The 21,729-nt window shown below is 38.9% G+C and overlaps 1 protein-coding gene across 1 annotated transcript in view; it reads right to left on the bottom strand.

Moving 5' to 3' along the window:
* The window catches only part of ANTXR2 (ANTXR cell adhesion molecule 2), a 155,668-nt gene that overhangs the window by 47,728 nt on the left and 86,211 nt on the right, over positions 1-21,729 (bottom strand). Inside the window, exons 10-12 of the mRNA XM_075283884.1 lie at positions 19,201-19,270; positions 9,113-9,191; positions 2,491-2,586 (exon numbers count right to left, since the gene is read on the bottom strand). Of these exons, the coding sequence (XP_075139985.1) occupies positions 2,491-2,586; positions 9,113-9,191; positions 19,201-19,270 (245 nt within the window). The remainder of the gene's footprint in view (positions 1-2,490; positions 2,587-9,112; positions 9,192-19,200; positions 19,271-21,729) is intronic.

Here is a 21,729-nt window from a genome sequence, read left to right on the forward strand (position 1 = left end):
TACCTTTAGTACGTAAATTGCATCAGTGGTTTCTGAATAAGTCCGTTTTTATTCATATGCTAATTAGACTGGGTGCACAATGCATCATGCACCCTCTTTGCTATTGTTTCCTATGAGATTATATAGCATAGGCTGCTGCTGATGATGACTCAGCTTCCTGTTTGCACACACATATAGGAGATATTAGCAGAGACGAGTGCTGCTGGGAACTTCCTGTGCTGGCTGGAAGCTCATTAGCATATGAATAAAAACATACTTATTCAGAAACCACTGAGGCAATTTACATAATAAAGGTAAGTGTAGAATATCATTTCTAAAGCCTATGCAAGGATGTGTTTAGTTTAAAATGACTTTTCCCAATGATAGAGCCCCTTTAAAGGGAGTTTATCATTGGTGAAAGCCATTCTTTTCTGACACAAACAACGGAATAGTATTTAGAAAGGCTATTCTACTGCAACAACCACACAATCGTCATATTTGTAACGTCGCCTCCGTTTCCTTTTCAGCACGCCCCCTGTATCTCCTCTTGATGTCGCTGGGTTCGGCAGAGCTGACAGTGCATGCTCCGCCGGACATCCTGATTCTATTCCTACACGAGAATCAGGATGGCTCGCGGAGCATGCACTGTTGGCTCTGCCCGAACCCGAAGTTTGTAGTTTTGATCCCACAGAAGACATCAAGAGGATGAGCTGGAGAATCAGGGAGCTTGCTGAAAAGGCAACAAAAGCAGCATTACAAATATAAGAATGCTGTGCTTGGAGCAAGGGGAAATGCCCCTTGTTGCATCATTAGCATATGAGATGATGGAGACGAGCAGGTGTGAATGAGAGGTAGGAGTAGAATAGCCTTTCTAAAGGCTATTCTGACGTGTGTTCATTTAAAAATGACTTTCACCAATGATAGACTCCCTTTAACTAAGGGGAAAACACTGTAGTAAGTAAAGGTAAAAAGGTGTTTGAGTGGTGCTAAGAAGGATTTGGTAGATGCTGACATAATCATGTAGTTCACAGAAAATCCTACAGTAAAGACTGACTTCAGGTTTAAACAGGAAACCAAGCTCTGGATTGATGGTCAGACTGAAATCATATGACACAGCTAACAATAAAAGAGTAAACATAATTCTACTTTGTAAACATTATAAATATTCCCTGTAGCAGAAAAAAAAAAAAAAAAAAGGATCCGTTCATTCCATGATAATTATATAATACAGAAAACAGGAAATATCATTCTATTGTTTATGCTCCAGAAGAAACCGTCAGTATCAAGATTATTCCCCTTTATGGATACAGGATATACAATGTACATACAGTAGATAGAGAGCACTGCTAATGGCAGTCACATAATTCTACTTCGCTTTGATATATCCTATTTTTAAATGTGATATTATGTTCCAAGGTATTTTGAGGTGGATTCTATAACATCTCACTTTTTGCAAAGCAATGGATGAAATTAAATGCAAAAATCTGTGATAGTTTCGGGAAAGGTCATCATCGTAATTTGAAAATATGAAGTATGGTCTCAAATCTGGCAAGACTTTTTTTTCCCCAGTATGTGCATCAGTTTGTTCTGGACGCTATTGTTCAATTTTAAGAGAATGATGAGTATTTTAATACAAAAAGACAACAGCTTTCAATAAATATATTAAAAAGATGTTTAAAAAAATGATATATATATATCTGTAAAAAAAAATTAATTCTGTTAAAAGGGAAGTAAGAACAAAGATACATGTTTCCATAATACTGGAAGGTGAAATAGCAGATGCCTTAAAATATCCTATTTTTTTTTTTCATTTTTTTTTTCCCCCGTTAGCGTGCAAAATGAGTCAGCTTACCTATGCATTACCACGGTTTCTAAAAGTGCTTTTAGGCAAAAATGTTGATCGCTTTGATTCACTTTGTTCAGTAACAATATCAAATTAAAATCTGCATTCATGATAATCCTGCCACAGTTATATCTAAATGCAAGTGCAGTCCATCTAAAAGTACATATCCACTAGCAGAGATTATAAAAGCGACCAATATTAAAACTATCAGCAGTGGTCAGCAAGACAGCACTGGGGAAAAGGAGAAACTGCCAGCAGGATGAAACACATTAAATTCTAGATTAAATGGAATATTATTTTATATCTAAAAGAAATATTTTTTTTGTCTTTTTTTTTTTTTTTTTTACAATGGATTAACCTATAACAGATGATGGGCTATAATGGACTACAAACCAGCAATTTCATTCAAAGTACATTTCTAAAATATTTTAGTATGGATGGACCAGGTAATGCCTTCCTGTTAAGCTGCCTCCTCTAAAATATAAAGACAATGGTTTTAGAGAATATGGAAACATCTGGCTTATCACTTGTGTCTAAGACACCATATGGAGGACGATTTTTATTTATTGTCTATTTTCTAGACTTAAATTTGAGAACGTATAGATCATCAGGAATTCATAGACAATAAAACACAGAATTTATAGGTTATTCTTGAAATGATATCTTACCACTTTGCAGCAGAGAGGCCAAAACCACCATAATAATGCAAGTGCTATCAGTAGCAAGATGACAAGTATCGCAATGATGGCAGGAAGACCACTGCTCTGTGAACAAAGCAAAAACAGACTTGTTTTCAAGATATTAAAATATTTTATTAAAGATATTCATATAATTATCAGTTCTGCAATTAACAAGATTAAGATTTAGTTTAACATGCAAAACACTTTCCCATTAAATGATCATTGTCATTATGATTTTTGGATTTTAATATTAATGCAGTATTATTAGTTTATTTGTACCAAGTCAGGTTTATTACTCTCTCGTATCACGGATATCCACTCCACAATAGCAATTCAAAGTCCAATGAAAATTATGACTTGGCTTGTGTAAGAATCCTCAATGAAATTCCAAGGAGAAAGCAAATCCATTCACCAACAATCACACTTAGGGGACATAAATCAGTCTCCACATGTTATATACATACATAGTAGATGAGGTTGGATGAAGACATCAGTCTATCAAGTCCAACCTATAACTCTACAGTCCCCTACAGTGTTGTTCCAGGGGAAGGCAAAAAACCCCATGAGGCTCATGCCAATTGCCCCATTTCTGGGGAAAAAATTCCTTCCCGACTCCAATCTGGCAGTCAGTATCTACATATCTTTTTGAAGAAATTGCCCTCTTTATAGAATCCTTTTGTAAAAAAAACATCTTTCTTCTTGTCTCAAGAAATACAGATGTTGGATCTTTCATAGAAAGTAACACGTGTCTGTGTTAATCTGGTTTAGGATCATTTTATATGGCTGTGTCTGATCCGGGAAACGAAGTGTGTGTTATGTCCATTTCTTCCTTACCTTTACTCTAGGCTGATCCAGATATGTGTATCATGAGATTTTGCGATAAGCTATCACAAAGTGATATAACACAAAGTGATATTCTCTCTATTGCAACCCAACCATCCTATTGTGAATTGCAGTCTTTGACGGGTTTCTTTAATTTGTTGTGATATTGCTTTGAATTAGTTTAATGAAGAACTGGAATTTTTAACAAATTAGATTTACGTTAAAGGTGAACTCACACATACAGGTCACATAGCATATAGTATATATAGATAACTTTGTGGTTGATTTAGAAGGAATCGGGCGCAGCAGGTGGATTGGGGACCCTCCATCTCATGATATAGTCCTTGCTTGGTGGAGATGATTCCGGATCACAGGGCCTTCTGAGACATGGCAGAATTATTTAGAAGCCAGAGCCCCTTAATAATTCTGCCACATCACATGCCACTGCACAAATTGGTTAAAACCACCATCTAAATCCCCATTCTCTTCACAGACAAAACCTGGAGTTGTACCTTAAGGACTGTCAGGAGAATTGGGCTTCCCTACCCCTGTTACACCAGCCAAAATGAATCAAGCAGTAGCCATAATGATACCATTACTAGAAACATAAAGTATGCCCTCTGAAGTCTATGGTTTAACATATCAGGACATAACAAAAAATTATTTGGTCCATAGGATGCAAAGAAGGAGTATTTTGTTTTTCTTGCAACATAAATAATGAAATATTTAAATAATCAGAACATTTTGAAAACATTGAAAGAATTCAAACCAAATAATTTTATGAGTAATCCTGTAATAATTTGGTAATAATTTGGTATCCAAAAATGTTTATATCAATAATCTTTAATGTTCAGTGATTAAGCTGAGCCAATTATGACGAATGAGACTACATTGTATATTATTTCTTGCAAATTTTGAAACTTTATTGTGACGAATCACTCATCAGTGAAATGCAACCATGTCTCAAGACTTTGATGGCCAGAGGTACTCCTGCAATTTACAAATGAAGACAGAGGTTACTAATCTTGTGCTATACCAAAATTGAGTTCTATTGCTACCGTCATGAGAAAAGTGATCACCTCAAGCAGCTTTAGGCTCTGCTGGGCCTTTTGTATGATTGCCCTTAGGATTCCATCTGTATTACCAACCAACTGGGCAAATAAAAGAAAAATGTTATTTCATTTTTTTCACATCCTGGCTCCTGTTCACTTACAGTTTGTAAGCCATTTTAACAGAAGTCAAAGGTCACATTTCTGTGTAATTTTTATGTTTTTGTATACTGTAGCACCATTTGTGACCGTTATATGACTTTTTATATGGCATTGTTCACCAATTTTTTCCTTCGTAGAACCAATCTTTTATTGTCATTTTTACCTGGGATAGTTTGTGTAGTCTCGCCTCTGCACATACATTGTACACAGACAAGATGAGATACTGTTCTCTTTTGTCATACATATATACACAGAAGCAATAGCAACAAGTGGGGCATTATTCAACAGTACAGTAGAGAAGGCATGAAACCAGCATTGGAATGAGATAGTAGTGCACTTACATGCCAGCGGCAACATCTGTGGTTGTGTCTTTTTGTCTCTTTCTCACTCAAACTGCCCCCTCCCCCTTTCCCAAAGAGTTCTATGAGCAGTACATAACGTCACCCCTTAATGAGCAGTCTGTCTACCAAGATAGATTCAGAAACAAATGCAGAGTGAGTGAACACTCACATTTTAGGAAGCACTGGGTAGGAAAGGAGCATGATAAGTGAAGAAAGATACCTTTTCTTTCAGTATGCTATATTACTATGTCAATTATATTTTACTGTACTATGCATTTATGATTATTATTAATACAACTACTACTACTACTACTACTACTACTAATAATAATAATAATAATAATAATAATAATAATAATTTTAGCTTACGTGTATAACACCATCATTGAGAAATGTTGTTGAAATGACAAATATAATTTAAAAAATAAATATTTAAAATCTGAATACAAACCTAGAGACACCCTGGCAGATATTGTTGAATAGATGTGAGAGAGATTTTAAAAGTGTAAGCTCTATGGTTTCCATAACACCTATTTGTGACCATACAGGCTCAACTACATTGCATTATTATCCAGCAGTGGCTTCATCAATGGAGCCAAATTTATGGCCAAGCTATTATAAATCTACTGGTCTTACTGCTTATGGGTTTTAGGCGATCTATTAAAATTAAAAACTTGTCTTTAATACCAGTTTCATGGTCATAAATTGAAATGCACTTTTCATAATCCAGCTGTGAGAAAATAACTATACTTATTCAAGAGCTACCTAATAGATATTCTGTTAGACTGTGAGGACCGGACCACGCTGGAAGACATTGGAGAAAGGTGATTTTTTTTTTTTTTTTTTTTTTTACTGTCCCCAGCCAATTTAAAACTCTTTTTTTGCCTGGACAACCCTTTTATTCTTCCAAAAGCAAATAATGCATGCAGGAATCTTAGACACAAAAATGTTGCACCTTAGTTGTCATGTTCAACATTCTCGGTAATCCTACTAGCAGGGAATCGTAGCACCTTGTAGCCTTATAACATTATTTTTGGAACGTTATCACTTACTCTACTACATATGGGGAGCAATTCTCATACTGACCAATGTGGCCTTCCTTTACAATGGGTTTGATTTGATTTTCCCAGAGTTATCTACGTAACTACACTGTTGCCATTAGTTTGCAGTTATTGTATGTGATGTGTAGTGTGATACAATCACAAGTTATTGCATGACCAGCAAAGCCTTGTGGACAATAGCAGTATGCTTCTACTGTCTGTCTCATTTTTTCATATTTTAATTTAAATATATTGAAATAGTTCAGTTTTTATTATGTAAATAAAACATTTTAGAATTATGTAACAAAAATATTATTCAGCAATGTGTATTTCCATATCAGTTAGTAAGTTTTTTTTTTTTTTCATGGCTACACACATGTGTGCCATGAAACAATTGTCTAGCCAGGTTGTATTTTGTGTTTTGTTGCATATTCTCGCTGTGAATAATACACATATGCAAGTAAAATACAAATCTATCAAAACAGAAACATCTTTTGTGTTGAAATATGTAAGATGCACCTGCCAGGTTCTGAATGTTTAACATACTGAGTTCTGTCTATCAGTCAAATCAATTATGTAATATATTTCTTTTGTTCATGAGCTTCTGATCAAAGCTGTGGACAATCCGTATCAATATCCTTAGCCTATATGATCATATTGAGATTGTATGGTTCCTTAAAACAGTATTTTCTTTTTTTAAGATTATACAAAATCATACAGAGCAATAACAATATTTGGCTAAAGCTGTAGTCACTTCTAGGCTCAATAAATATTCACATGACAGGTTAGGAAAGGATTTTCTTTCCTCTGGATCAACTTGGACTTGATGGACTACTATGTTTATATCTATATGCAAAAGAGCCATCTGATGCACCTATGGTGTGACCATCTCCACTTGACAACTCTTATATTAGGAGGCAGTGCTTGATGGTCACTACAGGCATGTGTTGTAGCACGAGTAGTCACAACCTGGGTACATAGCACATTTCATTTGAATATAAATTAAAGGTTGATTTTCTGAACAGTAACACTGCACTTTGACATGATTAATCCAAGTTTGTGATGTGACTAATGGCCTCCACAACAGCTTATAAGTGGTTTAGGAGATATTTTTATAGTTAGACTTCTTTTAATACCATAAAAACACATCTGAGGATTCCCCCAAAGGACTAAAGTTCTACTTTCAATAAGCTGCTACACAAATTGACTTTAGCAAACCGAACTTATTCAGTTCCATATGGCACAAGAATAGGCAGGTCATCCATGCTTTACAACAGTGATAAGTGGTTTCAGAAACAGACTATGGTGAATACAATACAGTAAATACAATAGTCCCTCAAGTTACAGTACATTGAACATACAATGCTGCCAAAACTGAATGTTTGTGGCATGAACCTTTGGCTGAAAATCATCCAATCATTATGGGCATTTCATTGGCCTAAACCTGTTTTAGCACCTGCACTGACGGACTGCCTGGCATGAACTGTGTAGGCATGAACTGTTTCTATGGACACCATTTTATCTCTGATACACTGTGGGACATTTATTCTGTAACATACACCAGGATTCTGACATAAATTGCACCAAAAAATGTTTTACATACATTTACAAATTGGGAGACACTGGGAGGCATTATAGAATGTATAGGGGTCAGTGAGGAGCATTATTAGGTTTAAGGGTCACTGGAGAACAATATTACTTATATGAGACCAGTGAAGGACATTATTACTTGCTTAGGGGCCTCTGAGGACATTATTACTTGTCTGAGGGTCTCAGGGGGTATTATTACTTGCTTGGGGGCTACTGAAAACATTACTACTTGCCTGGGGGCCACTGAGGAGTGTCAATACTGGCCTGGGGGCCGGTGAAGAGCATTATTAGCTGTCTGGGAGCCAGTGAGGAATATTATTCTGTGTCTGAGGGCACTAGGGAGGATGTACTGTGTGGTGGGCCACTGGGAAGCATGATATTATGTGGGGCCACTAAGGGAGCCTTGTGATAGCAAACAGTGAATTTTTGTATGTGCTGGGTAGAAAGTATAGGATGGTTTACCTTTGAGGATGCATTAACATTGTGCAGTTGTGATGCAGTTACAATTGTATCAATACTGCAACAGAGAAATGCCTGCAGTTTGTATGTGGTTCTAGCTGTAATTTCAAAAACTGCGCTAAAAACACATGAAAACTGCAGTTTTTTTGTCTTTTGGTAAAAATTATTTGATAAGGGTGCCCTGAGGAAATAATTTTTTCCAGGGGTGCCCCGAGTCTGAAAAGATTGGGAAACACTGGTCTAAATCTTAGACACTATTACTACATCTGTCTTACTGTGTGTGCTATACAACAGCCAGGAGAAGCTCCAGTATAATATAGTAATCAGTATAGATAGTAACTTACTGTACAGTTACAACTTCCAGGAGATATTGTATTTCTGCTATATGTAAGGATTTGCTTATATGTATTACTGGTATCTGCTTATTTTTTCCTAATCTTTATTTTCTTTTATTTTGGGATTACAGTCTGGGGCTTTGAAACCAATAACTGGTTTTCCATAAAGATTTGTTACAATGCTTTTAATAGTTGCCCCATCTTTGATTATATTGTTACCTAGGGGAACATCTTACTTATTGAGTACAGTCTATGCATTTTCTTTATGTGCACTTTCCATTTAAAACGGCTTTGCCACCAAGTACAAATTACTGACTGCCATTCATATTTTAGATCTTAAGGCCGGTTCACATTGGCGTTCGGCTTCCGTCCGCAAGAGGACCCATTATAGTCTATGGGGTCTGTGTACTTAACTGCACAACGCTTGCAGTAGCGTTGGTACTCCGTTCGGGGGGGGGGGGGGGGGCCTCATGTGGACTCCTTCTGGACGGGAGCCGAACGCTAATGTCATTGGCATTTCAGCCTTAAAATACGTCCATCTGTTTAAAAGTAAGCAGAAACCTTTTGTTTTTCAAATAGGAATTAAGGGTTACTGCCCAATGGTGCAAGAGCAAATTTAGATCTATTCTTCAAGGGGCCTCATCTTTTGAACAGGTGGACGAATTTGATGCAAAATTGACCAGGATCGCAGTAAGAATATATATATATATATATATATATATATATATATATATATATATATATATTTATTTGGCATTTAGTTTTTTGTACTTGGTGACAGATCCTCGTGAAATCTAACATTTCATACTTACACAACTAGAAGCAGTGATCGTCTGAGGGTTCGTGAGGGCAGTTTTTCCATTGTTCACACTCACCCAAACTTCCATCGTTCTGAAAAAGTAAAATAAAAATAAAGGTTAAGTAATTATTGGGATAACTAATTAGTCAATTTAAATAACTTTCTTACACTTCAAATACACATTTATGATAAAACTATAAGGATGTAAGTTCTGACAGTGCAAAATTGTAAAAAATGTTAGACCTGAACCTTGGCAACCTGTTTAAACATATGTAAGTGGATAGGCATAAAAAAGGGGTGAACTTAACTTTTAATAATGAATTCTTTGTAAAATGAATGGCCACAATGAAGTACAATAAAATCATATGAAATATTGCACACATGTAGCAAAACAGTGTACAGTTTCCTGATGACACATTCTGATATCAAACAGCTGATCAGCAGGGGCCCAAGGTGTTGAACCCCTTTCAATATTAGTTAATAGTAATAACCCTTAAGATGTTTTATTCACTGGGGGGCTCTCAATGCCAGCTTCATGTGAAGCTATTACACCTCAGCAAATATAAGTGCTCATTCCTTTTGTCGAGAGAGCTCAGTACAGTGACCACCACAGGCAGCAGATATCCAATCTCTGGATAAACAAGGGACAAAGGGAGACTTTCTTTTATCTGGACAATAACTGCAATCTTTAGTTACTTATCCACCATAACATACTGTATGTACTAGAGATGGGCAAACTTTTCAAGATTCATTTAGGGTTCAGGAGGCTCTGGTCCCAAATTTGTTTTGGGTCGAACAAGTTCGGTACAAACCACACCTTAAATTGGCTTAAAACATATTAAATAACATTGTCTGGGTTCCTAAAAACCTATCTATCCATTTTTTTTTCTCTAAGGGAAACACAGTTATGTCAAAGTGATCTGTATGTGTATGGAAAAACAGGTGGTAACAGTGCAGGCAAATTCTTAGATTAAACATACATTGTGGTGCCACTTACTTTTCCACAATTTAACATTTAAAACAATCCATAAATTACCATTTTTGAGGGAAAAAATGCTCATCATGTTTTTGCAGACAAATTTTGGCTGTGTAACAATTTTTTTTTTTTTTTTTTTTTTATGCCAAAACTATAGCACCAACAGTGTGCTAAAGTGTAATGTGATGGACCAAGCTGCAGAACATGTCTGGTTGAGTGATGGCAGTTGTGGTAACATATGAGGTAGTGCGGCACGACATAATACGATGGTCTGGACCACAGGACATGCCTGGCAAAATAGTGGAAAATGATAGCTGTTCAGGAGTAGCATGAAGCATCAGCAGTACACTAAATGAAACATGATGATAATAGGAGATGATGGCACCTCCATTCAGAGGCATGAGCCAGAGGTGTCTGCAAATCCTCAAGGATCTGTGCCCGATTAGTTTTGACAAAAGTAATATTTCCATGCCAGTGGTGGATATTTTTGTCTTTTTAGGTATTACAACACACACTCAGCTATTACACTTGAGCACAGACAAGATAAAACTCCCATGGCAAACTGGGCCAGCTTCTTCCAGTGTTCAAACCTATTGGACCAGAATTCCATGGGGTTCACAGTTACCTGCTGGAACATAGGTGCACACTAAGTTTGATTGTACCTGTTGGTGCAGTCAGTGGGTGTCAAGTGCTTCTTATAGCTCCAGTTGGAGCTGCAAGCTGAAAAATTGCTGGCTTATTATGTTCCAGACACTGAGTGAGGTGTACACAAAGCACGAAGAGGTCACCTGGATATGTGTGTTATTGGCAGTTGCAGTGGTCTTCCTAAAGGCTGCGGTAAGCTGTGTATACAGTCTATCCTGATAATATTCCAATTTTTTGTCCATTAGGGAAGCAGGGAAGAATTCCCCAATTTTGACTTTAGAGTAAGGGTTGAAGAGCACTACCATCCAGTACTAATCCCTCCGCTTGATGCTAATAATATGCTTGTTGTTGTGTAAGCAGCGGAGCATACAGCCTTCCATGCAACCAGGGGATTCCATGGTCAGTGTTCTTAGGCAACATGGTCATCAGGTCATCATCATCATCAACTTGGAAGAAACATGCAGCATACATGCATTAACTGCAGCATTTAAAGTGCTAAGAGCTGCGATCAATGTTGGCACGGATCACCGGTGTTACCAGCGAGTGCTGGCTGTATTATTAAGGAGTGCAATGCGTGAGAAAAAAATGCATTTAAAGTACTAAAACAAGAAATTAGTGATGCAGCATTAAAAAACTATAAAGAGAAAAATACATTGTGTAAAAGACAAATAAAGGAGGCAAAGATTGAGGTAGAGATAATAATTGTCAAAGAAAGTAAAAATAATCAAAAATCATTCATATAAATAATAAATAAAAACTGACAATGTGGGCCTTCTTAAAAATAATCTGGGTGTAATGGTGGAGGAGGATGAGGAAATTGCAGATCTATTAACCCCCTTCCCGACATGCGCCGTAATAGTACGGCGCGTGTCGGGTCTGTAACTATGGCGACCGCCCGGGAGCCGGGCGGCCGTCATAGCCGCCGGGTGTCTACTGCTTTAAGCAGTAGACAACCGGCTCTCATGCCTCCGATCGGTCCCCGGACCGATCGGAGGCATTAACCCCTCCGCCGCTGCTGTCAAAGGCGCCGGAGGCGCCATCTTCCCGGCGGCGCATGGGCGCCGCCATTTTGGCAGGGATCGCCGGCTCCTGGAGCAAGCTCCAGGGCCGACCCCCCATTGCCATGACAGCCGGGAGCCTTGTTAAAGGCTCCCAGCTGGTCTGCAAATTCTCTCTTTTGCAGGCTGGTGTATACAGCCTGCAAAAGAGATGATGATTTTTTTGCAATGCATTGCAATGCATTAGCATTGAAATGCATTGCATTAGTGATCAGACCCCCTGGGGTTCAACACCCCTAGGGGGTCTAATAAATGCAAAAAAAAAATTTAAAAAAAAGTAAAAAAAATATAAAAAAATATAAAAAGTATTAAAAGTTCAAATCACCCTCCTTTCCCTAGAACAAATATAAAAGTAGTTAAAAACTGTGAAACATATACATGTTAGGTATCCCCGCGTCCGAAATCGCCCGCTCTACAAATCTATCAAAATATTTTTCCTGTTCGGTAAACGCCGTAGCAGGAAAAATAGTCAAAAGTGCCAAACCGCCATTTTTTCACTGTTTTAATTCTGATAAAAATTTGAATAAAAAGTGATCAAAGCAATAACATTTCCCGAAAATGGTAGAACTAAAAATTACACCCGGCCCCGCAAAAAAAGACGCCCTATGCATCCCCGTACACCTATGTATAAAAAAGTTACGGCCGTCGGAATATGGCGACTTTTAGAAAAAAAAATTTTTAACACCGTTTTGGAATTTTTTTTAGGGGTCAAAATGTAAATAAAAGCATATAAATTTGGTATCCCTGGAACCGTACCGAAACACAGAATACAGGGGACATGTCATTTTGGCTGCACAGTGAACGCCGTAAAACCAAAGCCCGTAAGAAATTCGCAGAAATGCATTTTTTCTTCAAATCCACCCCATTCTGAATTTTTTTCCTGCTTCCCAGTACATTATATAGAATAATTAATGGTGGCATCATGAAGAAAAAATTGTCCCGCAAAAATTAAGACCTCATATGACTCTGGGAGCGGAGAAATAAAAAAGTTATGGGGTTTAGAAGGAGGGGAGTCAAAAACGAAAATGAAAATCAAAAAATGCCATCGGCGGGAAGGGGTTAAATGCCTTCTTCTCTACTGTATTTACACAAGAAAATCCAATGGGCAGCAACATGATTAGGGGTAATGTAAATTCTCCATTAAATGTCACCTGTTTAACCGAGGAAGAAGTGCAGTACTGCCTTCAAAGTTCTAAAATAGAGAAATCGGTCCAGATGGAATACTCCCTGTTCTGAGGGAGTTATGCACGGTGATAGACAAACCCTTATATCTAGTATTTAAGGATTCAGTAATGATTTGTCTGTGTAAACTATGGACCAGAAGGTTTCACCTCTGTGGTGGGTAAAATATTTAAGGGCTTACTAAGAGATGCTATCCTGGAGTATCTCAGTGTAAATAATCTTAAAACACCATGCGTTTATGAGGAATCTGTCCTGCATTATATTGCATATAGGTTAATAGGTGGTAAATGTAGCATATCTGGACTTTTCAAGGGCTTTTGATGCACCACATAAAAGGGTGGTATACAAAATGAGAATTTTGGAACTAGCGGTAAATATATGCAATTGGGTTTACAACTGGCTCAGTGATAGGATACAGAGGGTCCTTGTTAAAGGGGAATACTCAGACTGGGTCACAGTCACCAGTAGCCACTGAAGGGGTCAGTATACAATTACAATTCTCTCCTTTTTAATATCTTTATTAAGGAGGACCTTTCATCAGATTGGACACAGGCAGTTCTATATACTGCTGGAAAGCTGACAGTGCGCTGAATTCAGCGCACTGTCGGCTTTCCCGATCTGTGCCCCGGGTAAAACGCTATTGGTCCTGGTACCATAGCGCTTTACAGTCAGAAGGGCGTTTCTGACAGTTAGCCAGGGACGCCCTTCTGCCCAGCAGCGCCTATGGCGCTGTGCTGTGTGAGCAGGGAGGAACGCCCCCTCCCCTCCTGATAATACTCGTCTATGGACGAGCACTGTGAGCAGAGGGAGGGGGTGTTCCTCCCCGCTCACACAGCACAGCGCCATAGGCGCTGCTGGGCAGAAGGGCGTCCCTGGCTAACTGTCAGTAACGCCCTTCTGACTGTAAAGCGCTATGGTCTTTAATGACCTGGTAGAGGGCTTACAGAGCAGGGTGTCCATATTTGCAAATGATAATAAACTCTGTGAAGTAATCAAAAATGAGGAGGATAGTAGAATATTATAGGGAAATCTAAGGAAGCTGGAAGCATGGGTGGAGAATTGGCAAATTAAGTTTAATAATGACAAATGTAAGGTTATGCATTTTGATCAAACAAATAAAATGTATGATTATGTACTTAATAGTAAATTACTGAGTAAGACTGTCACTTAAAAAGGTTTGGGGATTTTGGTGCACAGTAAGCTTACCTTTAGTGACCAGTGTCAGACAGCTGCTGCCAAGGCAAATAAAATTATGGGATACATCAAAAGAGGCATAGATTCTCAAGATACATAGACATATTTATGCTTCTATACAAATCACTGTTATGGCCACACGTAGAGTGCAGAGGAGACCAAAAATTGGTGGATTGGAGAACAAAGACCAATTGTAGTTATTCAGTTTAGGAAATGACGGGTCTATGGGGAGACCTAATAACAATATACAAATAAATGAAGGCAAAGCAAAAACAACTTTTTAATGATCTTTTTTCTTCTAGGCCGGTGACAGTGACAAGAGGACATCCTCTACAGAGGAGAGAAAAAATTTGCCACAACATAGATCGTTCCATCCCCATTTTGTCAGCTCCCAACACCTACAGAAATTAATCCAGTCCATGGCTTGGCAGTGAGCGGAGGACATTGTGACTGAACTCATCACTTGGCCTCCTCCATTCCTCCTGCTTTAGTTTGCAGTATGAAGTGGCATTCAGTAACGTGTTAGGTCACATAGTCCTTTGCTGCCAAGTTATGGACAGGATGGTTATGTGCAGGTGCTGGAGGCTGACAGAATTGGGGTGGAGCGATCATCAGTATTATACAGGACAGAGGTGGGGCGCTGCCATGCCAGCGAGCTATGGCTTGCTACACCCCTAAGAATGTACTAGTCAGGAGCATAAACTGAAAGTGGAAGTAACAGAAATGGGTTACAACATAAGGACCAACATCTGTTGGCTGAGTACTAGGTGTGCTTCAGCTCATTATATCGTAGAGGAAGACTAATGGGGGTAATAAAAGATGTTAAAAAGACAAAAAGTTTGTTACTGTCCTGAAAAGGACAGATAGCCTTTGACAGGTCTAAAAGCTATCACTGTTAACTTTACTGCCTCCTTCGGCCTTCTGTCCAGTAGAAGAGGGCAATACAGTAAAGTGGATATGGCCTTTTTACATGTGGGTGATTGTGAATTCTGTATCAAGTGAATTATGGTTGACATTTCAATCCACAGTAACCTATTTGCAAAGTGTTCACTTGCTAGTTGCTTTATGAGTGTACAATAAAAGATTGTCATTTTACGATCCATTAAAAAAAGATGAAAAAATATTAAATAAAATAGTGAAAGACATTTGCTGAAAGTAATAAATAATTTACCTCTAATTTTCACACGCTGAAAATTAAACTGGCAACTGTTCAAAAAGTTATTAAAATTATAATGACTGGAGATATTGTGAAATCAAGCACAAACGTTAAAACAGATAAATTACTAAAGCGTTTTTTTTCCCTTTAAAACAAAAAGACGCCAAACTTGATTAGAGACTACTAAACTGTTTGTAAAGACGTTTTACATTCCTGTGGGGATCTAATGAATAATAGAAGGATACTATAATGACTCTTTAAAAAGTTACTACACATTGGAGTGTCTGGGGAATAGTATTAGTTAGTTCATAGACTAAGATCAGAATGGGACACATTTTCTCAGCTCTAGGTCATTTTACATTGAGAAATTCTAAAATAAATTGTAATATAGATCACATAACATCACTAATTCATGACATAATTCTGATTCCCCATGATACACACAAAGTATCACCTGGTGGATCTGCTGTGTGGAGTTCAAAGACCAGTTGAGTAAGCGGTGTAACCACATCTTACATGGTCGGATATTCATTTGATTGCTCAGTATGGAATACTTCATATACAGAATGGGCAACATAAATTGATAGAGAAAGTAGCAGAAATGGGTTACAATATAAAGACCAACATCTGTTGGTTGAATACTATGAATGTTTCAGCCCAATATGTTGTAGGAAGGAAAGCTAAGGGGGTGTTCACACTTGTGCCCGTGTCCATCCTCCAGGTGTCTGGAAAGTTCCTGGCGGTCAGTTTGAAAACTCCTTCATTTGAATGGGTTTTCTAAAGCAAACTGCCGGTGTCCGTAAGCGGCCTCTCCACGGGGAAACCATTTTTTTTTGCACGGACACAAAGTTGGACATGCAGGTCTCTCCAACAGTTTTCCTATGGAGAGGCTGCATACGGACACCGGCGGGTTTTAAAACTGATGGCTGGAAAGCCGTCCCCTATCCAGTTTCCCCGGGAAACAGGACGGAGACCCAGCAGGTGGACACAGGTCTCAAGTGTGAACGCCCCCTAAGGGAGTAATAAAAGATAATAAAAAGATGAAAAATTTGTTAATAATAATATAATAATAATAATAATAAATTTTATTTATATAGCGCCAACATATTCCGCAGCGCTGTACAATTTGTAGGGTTCAAATACAGACAGAAAGATGCATTTTGTTACTGTACCTTAAAGGATACATAGCTTTTGACAGGTGTAAAATATAATTTTACTGCCTCCTTGCCCCTTTTTTTCCAGTAGAAAAGGCAATACAGTAAAGCACATATAGCCTTTTGCCATTTGGAGTGAAAGCGAATTATGGTTGACATTTCAATCCAGAGTAACCTATTTGCAAAATATTCATTTGCTAGTTGCTTCATGAATGTACAATAAAAGATTGTCATTTTATGATGTTTTAAAAAAAGATTAAAAAAATATTAAATAAAACAGTGGAAGACATCTGATGAAAGAAGTAAATAATTTACCTCTAATTTGCACACATTGAAAATTACTGCTGTGGGTTTCTAATGCCTATAGCTTGACCTGATGTGACCAATAGGTACTGCAGTTTTTAAGGAGGAAATTTCATGTCCTCGGACACAGTCCGCAGCGCTATACTGTCATAGGGGGTGTTCCTTACCACCCAGCCAGGACACTGAGCAATGAGGAACCTTCTCCTCCTGACAGTACTCGTCCAAAGACAGGTACTTGGAGGGCGTTCGTCACTGCTCAGCGTCATGGCTGGACGGTAGGTAACGCCCCCTCACAGTACACCACTATGGTCTATACTGTCAGGAGGGGTGTTCCCAGCAAGACTGTCAGGAATGCCCTTCTGACAGTGAAGAGCTATCGGTAATTGAACTGGTATCTCTTCCCCAGGGCACAGAACGTAAAAGGCAATAGTGCGCTGAATTCAGTGCACTGTCGGCTTTCTAAAGGTATATAAAACCGCATATGCCCAACGACATGAAAAGTCCACTTTAAGAATATTTTAAAGAAGAGTAGCGCATTTTTAGAAAACAGTTCGACATTCCAGCATCCAAAAAAACAAGAGTGAAATACAATAACACTAAACTTTGAATTAGTCCATGAAAATAGGGAAGAAGAAAAAGTGTGGTGATGCAAAAAAAAAAAAAAAAAAATGCTTATGAATTTCGGGATGCTGAGCCCCTTAGTCATAGCTTGCTATGTTATGGTTCATGTTCGTACATCAAGAGTGAGAGATTTGGTTACACCTGGAGCTTTGGACATATAAGTGGGCTGCATAGCTTTTATTTTTTTCTTTGTAACACATTTTTATCTGAAGTTTCTCAAGTACAAAGTTATATCATACAGGAAGCAAATATTTTTTTCATTACCTATTTTATATGAATTTCTATGAATGATTACATATAATAAAAGAATGCTACGATTACTGTATATTGATACAAAACATAGTGGACTGGAAGGGTTTATTATTAAAAATGAAAGCTTTTCCTTAGTATATGTGCATGCTTTCAGTCCTATGAGTTATTAAAGGCCCAAATCTTGCAATTAACCATAGATGGCAGACTTTTGAGAACATTTAGCCGGCTAAGAGGCAGTCTGTAAGGCATCTCCTCTAGTGTGCCGTTAATTATTTAAGCGCACAGCGCAGGGTAAATGATCGCCACATCTGTCACCCACACAGAGAGAACCCTTATTCGTTGCGGGACCAGATGTGTTTATTTTCAGCGTGCACTAACTACTAGCTACTTAATGTGTTTCAATCCTTAGCCAAAAGTTAATTAAGCAAACATACTAAACATTAGTTATCTTATATGACAGTCATGCCTAGTTTATATCTTCAACTCTTTAATCAGATCTCGGCAGGAATTTGAAGACAAAACTATAATAACCTCAACCCAGCTACGCTATTTTTTCCTAAATACTTCCTGATGGCTCAGACCACTACCAGTTATCATATGCTACACGTGTAACAATATGACAATGTCATTAGGATTAAACCCCTTAGCCTATTTTTTTTTTTTTTTTAATCAGGTTAATGCTCTAAAATTGGACGGTTTCCTTTTTTATATAACATTGTTGATGCTCTCTCTAACACTCTCAGTATTGTTGGTAATCCATTAATAAAACTATTAGAATTATATTATGTTTTCTCCTGTTTAGTGCATTGAAAGGTTTTTCACAAGGTTTATCACTAACTTACAAAACAAGTAAAGTTAGATTTCTGGGAGTATTACTGATCACTAGTATTGGGGGTCCCAAAAACTCATAATGATGTAAACCAGCTGAGAGCTGAATGAATGTCAGGCATGCAAGATACAAGTCTTCCCTACTGTGACTGTAGGGAAATTTGTGCAAGCTGAAAAAGTCAGGTTTAGCCATTTAAAGTTGAAATTTTCTACCTGAACAAATTCTGCTGCAGAATCTGCTGTGGAATTTGCAGATTCCGAACCAGTCAGGCAGAATTCACTACAATGGGCGTTATTAGGTGGAATCCACCTGAAAATCGCACATGATGCTTATTTTTTTTGTTTTCCTCTATACTACTCCTCTTACATGAGACCACCACAAAGTGGCCGACGGAACATGTGTAATCGGCTCTGTCCAAAGTGGTAAGGCCAATTGCGCATGCATGGGATTTTGATCCCGAAGAGGCGTTCGGCTGCTGCCGATGCTGCAAAGAAGAGGAGACGCGCCAGTAACAGAAGACAGATGCGACGCTGGAATCGATGATGAAGCTGTGTTATCCTTATCTTATCTTATCATAGGAATAACGGAGAGCTACAGCAAAACTTTGGCTCTGAAACTCTAGTTGGTGCTGTGTATCAGTACCAGTTGAAAGTAATGGGAGCTTCCCCTGGTAATAATAACTCATCTACACATTTTTTTGAACTGAGAAAAACCTGAAGAAAACTACTTACTGTCCATCTTCATGAAGTTCAGTCACTGGGCAGAGCATATATTGTGATTGCACTTCAAGGGGTTTTTCATCTTTAAAAAAAAAAGTCATTTTCAAAATATTAATAGAATATATTATAACATTTTATTATAATTCAAAATATAATAAATACATATATAATATAAACATAAATATAAAAAATGATAAAATCACTAACCTAAAAATAGCTCGAGAAAGCAGACAACAAACATATAATTACATTGAGCATATCTACAGGCACAATATAAAGTATCCATGTATTCTTTATGAATTATTTTTTAAAAATGGCATTCACTTTTCTGAAGCAGTCAGTATAGTTGGTCACATATCTCAGAAGCCTGAGTTTTTAGACTCATTCAAAGATAGACAAACCCCTATCCCTATCCACTCCTCCCAACACAATACAGTATAACTAAAAAGAAAAAACGGTGACAAAGCTCTTTAAGGTTAAACCATATACAAGTGAATAATGTTTCTGTCTGTCTGGTACAATAAAAAGCTATAGCAATATTAATATACTTTGCTTCATTTCTTAATATTTTCAAGATCTTTGATAGGCCACTGCAGAAGCTGAACATTTGCCCTTCTCTGTTTCCGATCCAACATTTCCCCACATGATATGATTAGAGATGAGCGAACACTAAAATGTTCGAGGTTCGAAATTCGATTCGAACAGCCGCTCACTGTTCGAGTGTTCGAATGGGTTTTCGAACCCCATTATAGTCTATGGGGAACATAAACTCGTTAAGAGGGAAACCCAAATTCGTGTCTGGAGGGTCACCAAGTCCACTATGACACCCCAGGAAATGATACCAACACCCTGGAATGACACTGGGACAGCAGGGGAAGCATGTCTGGGGGCATAAAAGTCACTTTATTTCATGGAAATCCCTGTCAGTTTGCGATTTTCGCAAGCTAACTTTTCCCCATAGAAATGCATTGGCCAGTGCTGATTGGCCAGAGTACGGAACTCGACCAATCAGCGCTGGCTCTGCTGGAGGAGGCGGAGTCTAAGATCGCTCCACACCAGTCTCCATTCAGGTCCGACCTTAGACTCCGCCTCCTCCAGCAGAGCCAGCGCTGATTGGCCGAATTCCGTACTCTGGCCAATCAGCACTGGCTAATGCATTGTATTGGTGTGATGAAGCAGTGCTGAATGTGTGTGCTTAGCACACACATTCAGCTCTACTTCATCGGGCTAATAGAATGCATTGGCCAGCGCTGATTGGCCAGAGTACGGAATTCGGCCAATCAGCGCTGGCTCTGCTGGAGGAGGCGGAGTCTAAGGTCGGACCTGAATGGAGACTGGTGTGGAGCGATCTTAGACTCCGCCTCCTCCAGCAGAGCCAGCGCTGATTGGCCGAATTCCGTACTCTGGCCAATCAGCGCTGGCCAATGCATTCTATTAGCCTGATGAAGTAGAGCTGAATGTGTGTGCTAAGCACACACATTCAGCACTGCTTCATCACGCCAATACAATGCATTAGCCAGTGCTGATTGGCCAGAGTACGGAATTCGGCCAATCAGCGCTGGCTCTGCTGGAGGAGGCGGAGTCTAAGGTCGGACCTGAATGGAGACTGGTGAGGAGCGATCTTAGACTCCGCCTCCTCCAGCAGAGCCAGCGCTGATTGGCCGAATTCCGTACTCTGGCCAATCAGCGCTGGCCAATGCATTCTATTAGCCCGATGAAGTAGAGCTGAATGTGTGTGCTAAGCACACACATTCAGCACTGCTTCATCACACCAATACAATGCATTAGCCAGTGCTGATTGGCCAGAGTACGGAATTCGGCCAATCAGCGCTGGCTCTGCTGGAGGAGGCGAAGTCTAAGGTCGGACCTGAATGGAGACTGGTGTGGAGCGATCTTAGACTCCGCCTCCTCCAGCAGAGCCAGCGCTGATTGGCCGAATTCCGTACTCTGGCCAATCAGCGCTGGCCAATGCATTCTATTAGCCCGATGAAGTAGAGCTGAATGTGTGTGCTTAGCACACACATTCAGCTCTACTTCATCGGGCTAATAGAATGCATTGGCCAATCAGCGCTGGCCAATGCATTCTATTAGCTTGATGAAGCAGTGTGTGCACAAGGGTTCAAGCGCACCCTCGGCTCTGATGTAGCAGAGCCGAGGGTGCACAAGGGTTCAAGTGCACCCTCGGCTCTCCTACATCAGAGCCGAGGGTGCGCTTGAACCCTTGTGCAGCCTCGGCTCTGCTACATCAGAGCCGAGGGTGCGCTTGAACCCTTGTGCACACTCTGCTTCATCAAGCTAATAGAATGCATTGGCCAGCACTGATTGGCCAGAGTACGGAATTCGGCCAATCAGCGCTGGCCAATGCATCCCTATGGGAAAAAGTTTATCTCACAAAAATCACAATTACACACCCGATAGAGCCCCAAAAAGTTATTTTTAATAACATTCCCCCCTAAATAAAGGTTATCCCTGCCTGTACAGCTATCCCTGTCTCATAGTCACAAAGTTCACATTCTCATATGACCCGGATTTGAAATCCAC

The sequence above is a fragment of the Leptodactylus fuscus genome, chromosome 1 (genome assembly GCF_031893055.1).
Source record: "Leptodactylus fuscus isolate aLepFus1 chromosome 1, aLepFus1.hap2, whole genome shotgun sequence".
Lineage (NCBI taxonomy): Eukaryota > Metazoa > Chordata > Amphibia > Anura > Leptodactylidae > Leptodactylus > Leptodactylus fuscus.